The 5369-nt window shown below is 36.7% G+C and overlaps 1 protein-coding gene across 1 annotated transcript; it reads left to right on the top strand.

Annotated features, from left to right (window-relative positions):
* Nucleotides 1-811: 811 nt before the first annotated feature.
* LOC118389899 (tapasin-related protein-like) lies at nucleotides 812-4909 on the top strand. The gene is made up of 6 exons (XM_035779860.2): nucleotides 812-917; nucleotides 1452-1509; nucleotides 1941-2291; nucleotides 2472-2771; nucleotides 3478-3573; nucleotides 4140-4909. Exons 2-6 carry the CDS (start codon nucleotides 1452-1454, stop codon nucleotides 4235-4237), a joined length of 903 nt encoding a protein of 300 aa, XP_035635753.1. The 5' UTR covers nucleotides 812-917; the 3' UTR covers nucleotides 4238-4909.
* The last annotated feature ends 460 nt before the right edge of the window (nucleotides 4910-5369 follow it).

The raw sequence follows: 5369 nt of genomic DNA on the forward strand, positions 1-5369 counted from the left end.
TTTTGATGTGAAGTTTTTGTTCACAGTTTCATGACATTAGCCATAGTCTTCATAAATTCTCAAGTCCCCTCTGTTCACCACAGTCAGAGAGAAAGTATCTAAAAGGTAGGATAAGAGAGTGTGAGAATTGGAGGAGAGGTGGTGATGCATGTGTGTAATTTTCACATTTTGTTTTGCTGGACAAAATCTTTAAACTAATCATAAAACCTAGCTGCCCATTATAACCTGATACTCTTTCTGGGTCTAGTTCTAATCTGAAAATTAGTTTTAACACCTAGCTAACTATTGCAATTTTACTTGCCTTCTCTAAATACATTTTACTGTATGTTTCTTGCCAAAGTAGAGCTTTAAGATAACTCTGTAATGAAAAGCGTTAAACCATAGTATTATTAAGTGTGTAAAAAAATAAAAAAGATTCACATGAGCTGTGAACTCTGTTTCAATTCAACATATGACCATGGGCTGAGTATCTGCATGCTGTTGCAAACTATTTCAATGTTTTATTATAGTATGTGAACGATATTTCTAAAGCTAATATGGATGTTTGTGTATTTTAGAATACAACTACAACTTAGACTGGTGAATCCAGAATGAATGCTACATTCACTAATGTTAATGGAAAAATAGTGAAAATAGCTCATTCTGGATTCACCATGCTAACAACTTGGGCTACAAGTCAAACCATTATCAGTAGTTAAACCCAATGGTGAAAAAATCACATTGGGTTTGTAAATGGGTCCGTAAATGTCACTCAAGGCGTGTTGTGTGGTAGAGGGTAGCTAGCACCAATCAGCTAACATGAGATGTTGAACACAGAAGCACTAGACTCACACTCATTGAACCTGCGCTGTGAGGAAATTGATACGAGATGCAATGGTGATATAAATGATAGTGGTTCACACAACAACACAGAGGACGTAAGTACAGTGCATATCTTGAGGATTTGGATGCAGGTGTCTTTAACTAATAGATATGGTGTATTCAAACAGATTTGTTCATTCCATCTTAATTACAAAATGTATATTTAAATGTTAAAAATGTTATTATTTTAACTGCACTATGGAAAAATCAGTCGAATATGAGAGTAAACGGAATGCTTCTTAAACGATTTTTGTATTCAACTTCTGTTAAATCTATTCGCTGAGAAACTTGCATATGCTTTAGGTCCGCAAGACTCCACACTTCTGTGTCAGAATCTTGCAACAAAAACTGCGATAGAACTGCAATATTCAACATACTTTAATGTCTACCATTCAAAATAAAATGTATTTGTTATTTTGGAAACTTCACAAAAAAACAACATTTCTGTCATTCCAGGCATGTTTTCAGTGTATGATACAAGCCACACTTCACGTACTGAACCTCTTGTAATCACAGGATGTGAAGGTTGAAAAACCACTGAAATTTTGTGTTTAACTATCTTATCTTTGTCGTTGCTCTTTTTGGAACAGATGCCGGTGCTCTATTCTTCTGTTCTGCATTTGGCAATGCTTCTGAGTCTCCACTCAGGTAATGTGAAATGCTTTGACAAAACCTCTTCATACATTATACATTTAGAGACTGTACTTACTATGAAAACTGTGGACACCTAAGGTACAGTTTTGTTCTAAGGGGAGGGGTGGGGGGTGGACTATTGTAGGTCAAATTATATTTTATGATTGGATAAGACAGAATCAGTGCCTTTACAACTGAAATATGAAAATTATGGAACTGAAATGAAAAGTGATTGCTGAGAGAATTTCTGTTTGGTTTAACACTAGTGGTAAATATAGTAGACAGACCATACATTTATTGACTTAATACATTTGTCCCAGACAGTATGGAGCTGGGAAGTGAAGTGGCTTAAAATACTTTTACAATTGTCATGAGGTGTATCACCACCTGAACCAGTTCATTATCTGTTTTCTCAGACTGATCAACATTGATCTATTTTTCTACAGGTTTGCAGAACCTAACTACACTGCCAAATCCAACAGCAGTCACATTACACAAAGGAAATTCAGTGACAATCCACTGCACCCACAATTTACCCAATGACATTGAAATATTTACAGTAACTATAAAAGGAACAGAGGTGCTGTGCTTTTCTCAGTTTAACAGACAAGAGTGTCTGGTGTCGAAGACATGTAAAGAAAGCATACAAATTAAGTGGAATAATGAGACCAGAGAAATCTTCTTTTCACTGATGAATCTACAGATAAATGATTCTGGACTTTACTCTTGTGAAGTGAAAAGAGCTGCACCTCCACCTGCACAAATTTTCTCAAAAAACATAACTATTTGTGTAACAGGTTAGTGATCTCTGAAAATACTTGATAGAACTACAATCTACATGTAAAACCATTATGACCCAGTCATCACATGGTATGTGACTGCCAGTTGCCTCCAAATTGAAAATAATTTGTCTACAGTTTAAACTCTTTGTTTACACTTTTATTTCTGCATCTGCAACTTTCTGTTTGTGCATCCAGCCCCTCCTGCAGTGTCTGTGTCTGATGTAAAGGAGTCCAGTAGTGGACTTCCCATGTTGCTGTGCTCCTCTCAGGGGTTTTACCCAAAGACCATAGAGCAGGTGTGGTTTAGAGATGGTCAGCTCCTCAACACCAGACTTTCAGACAGGCAGAGAGAGGTCAACACAGATGGTTCCATCACAGTCCACTCCTACCTGCCTCTGTCCTCAGGACCCAGCCAGGCTGGCCTCTATCTCTGCTGGGTCAACCACTCTTCCCTCAGCCATCCCATCACTGTCAATCACACAGTCATGTCCAATGGTGAGAGCTAAGTGTTAATAAATCAGGATTACTAGTTGACAATGTAATCGGTTGATTTCTATATCTATGTAATATAATGTTGGTGGTCTACACAACTTTTCCATAATATCTTGTGATACAGTGTACTCCAAAAGTATTGGGACAGTGACATATTTTTGTGGTTTTGGCTTTGTACTCCAGCACTTTGGATTTGAAATGATCTGGTTAGAAATTACAGCACTTTTTTTTTACATTGTCCCCCTATTTTACATGACAAAAAATATTGGGGAAAATTCACTTACATGTGTATTCAAGTAGTGTAAAGTATTTGGTCCCATATTCATATCACACAACGACTACATCAAATTTGTGACTCTACAAATTTGTTGGATGCATTTGCTGTTTGTTTTGGTTATGTTTCAAACGGTTCACCCAATAACCTCAGATTAAATCTGACAGTCTGCACTTTAACCTCATATTCACTGTATAATTTCAAATTGAAAGTGCTGGAGTACAGAGCCAAAACAACAACCAATGTGTTACTGTCCCAATACTTTTGGAGCTCACCACCATTCAATCACCATTCTAAGAGAATGGTGGACCCATTTTTCAATATACTGATCTAACTTCTATTCTTTCTGGCAATAATTATGTTTTGGGGTACTGTATGTCAATAATTCTTCTCATTATTTAATGAACATCACACACTTTTCCTGATATTTTTTAGGTGTCCAAGTGCGTTGGCCATTTATTGTGGTCAGCATTGGAGCAGTCTTGATTCTAGTGGTCCTTATCATCATGATCATCAAGTGTACACATTTCAGTGAGTAATTAGCTTTTCTGTTTCGCATGCTTGACATCGTGATAGCATGATATGATATTTAAAGATGCACTCTGGGATTTTAAGCTCAACAAATTCATAACATATTGGACGAATGAGGTTTGTAACATCACACAAATTGCTAAATTCATATGATATAATACGAATTGCAAAATTTGCAACATGACACAAAATGTATGATGTAGTACAAAATTGGATGACGTAGTACACAAAAAACAGGGAACTGTTTTGGCTCGTGAGCACCACTTTCAAACTACTGGCTGAAATGATACAAGAGTTTGAGAGTGCATCTCTAAGTATCAAGCACAAGATGTGTAATGCATTAGAAAACACTAAAAATGGTTAACTATTAGTGCACATTTCCAATTACAGTACAAGTCATAAACATACAGTAATGTTTGGAATGTTTGGGAGTCAGGGGAATTATTTGTGACATATTTCCCAATCGAACATATTTTGTTACAGTGCATTTGGTCCAGTTGATCAATGTCACATAGATTTTTATCCAGAGAGAGTCAAACACCTTTTTCTTCTTGGAACATCCCAAGAACCAGTCCACACTGACTCCTCCGTGACTGAGAACATCATCTACTCAACACTGGGAGACCATCATCCAATCACTCTCTCCACTGCTGTACCAACATAGACAAGGGATCAACAAGCAGTACTGTACCAATAGGGCCATAGACAGTACCACCTGATGTACCAAATCCTAGGATGGGATGCTAGCTGCAGATGAATCATGTAGGACTTTCTCAGAATCACCATGTTTGGGACACTTGACTGGGGAATGAAAAAATATAAATTTGCTTGTAGGCTATCTATTCTAATGATGTGCATAAAATACATTTGATGTTGAATGGTTGTCCATACTGTAATGCCTCTGATTATGTTAATCTCAGATAATCCAATGACGACTGTCATTGATACCAGTAATAGTCTCTCTATGTCTGGGTAGCAGCCCAGTACAATTCCTCCTCCCAGCTGCCCACTGCACTGAGGCTAGGAAACACTGTCACCACTGATAAATCCATGAAAATTGAGAATTTCAATAAGCATTTTTCTACAGCTGGCCATGCTTTCCACCTGGCTACCCCTACCTTTTCTCTATTGTGTTATTGGCTGTATGTTTGTTTATTCCATGTGCAACTCTTGTGTTGTTGTTTGTGTCGCACTGCTTTGCTTTATCTTGGCCAGGTCGCAGTTGTAAATGAGAACTTGTTCTCAACTAGCCTACCTGGTTAAAAAGGTGAAATAAAATAAATACAAAAATAAAATTAAAAACATGATATGCCATTAAAAAACATATTACATTTTATTTCTGTGAAATGTATTTTTGATGGAGACCTCCCTTAGAGAGCAACTTGTATAAACACAGCATACTATCATACATTTAGGACATGTAGCAACAAAGCAATATATACAGTGGGGCAAAAAAGTATTTTGTCAGCCAACAATTGGGCAAGTTCTCCCACTTAAAAATATGAGAGAGGCCTGTAATTTTCATCATAGGTACATTTAAACTATGACAGACAAAATGATGAAAAAAATCCTGAAAATCACATTGTAGGATTTTTAATGAATTTATTTGCAAATTATGGTGGAAAATAAGTATTTGGTCAATAACAAAAGTTTATCTCAATACTTTGTTATATACCCTTTGTTGGCAATGACAGAGGTCAAACGTTTTCTGTAAGTCTTCACAAGGTTTTCACACACTGTTGCTGGTATTTTGGCCCATTCCTCCATGCAGATTTCCTCTAGAGCAGTGATGTTTT

The sequence above is a fragment of the Oncorhynchus keta genome, chromosome 11 (genome assembly GCF_023373465.1).
Source record: "Oncorhynchus keta strain PuntledgeMale-10-30-2019 chromosome 11, Oket_V2, whole genome shotgun sequence".
In the NCBI taxonomy this organism is placed as follows: domain Eukaryota; kingdom Metazoa; phylum Chordata; class Actinopteri; order Salmoniformes; family Salmonidae; genus Oncorhynchus; species Oncorhynchus keta.

Bases quoted from the DNA above. Each gene is read 5' to 3' on its own strand.
- LOC118389899 (XM_035779860.2), top strand. From the start codon at position 1,452: ATGCCGGTGCTCTATTCTTCTGTTCTGCATTTGGCAATGCTTCTGAGT. The intron at 1,510-1,940 runs GTAATGTGAAAT...ATTTTTCTACAG, and splicing joins GCTTCTGAGTCTCCACTCAG to GTTTGCAGAACCTAACTACA. The intron at 3,574-4,139 runs GTGAGTAATTAG...GAACATCCCAAG, and splicing joins CATCAAGTGTACACATTTCA to AACCAGTCCACACTGACTCC.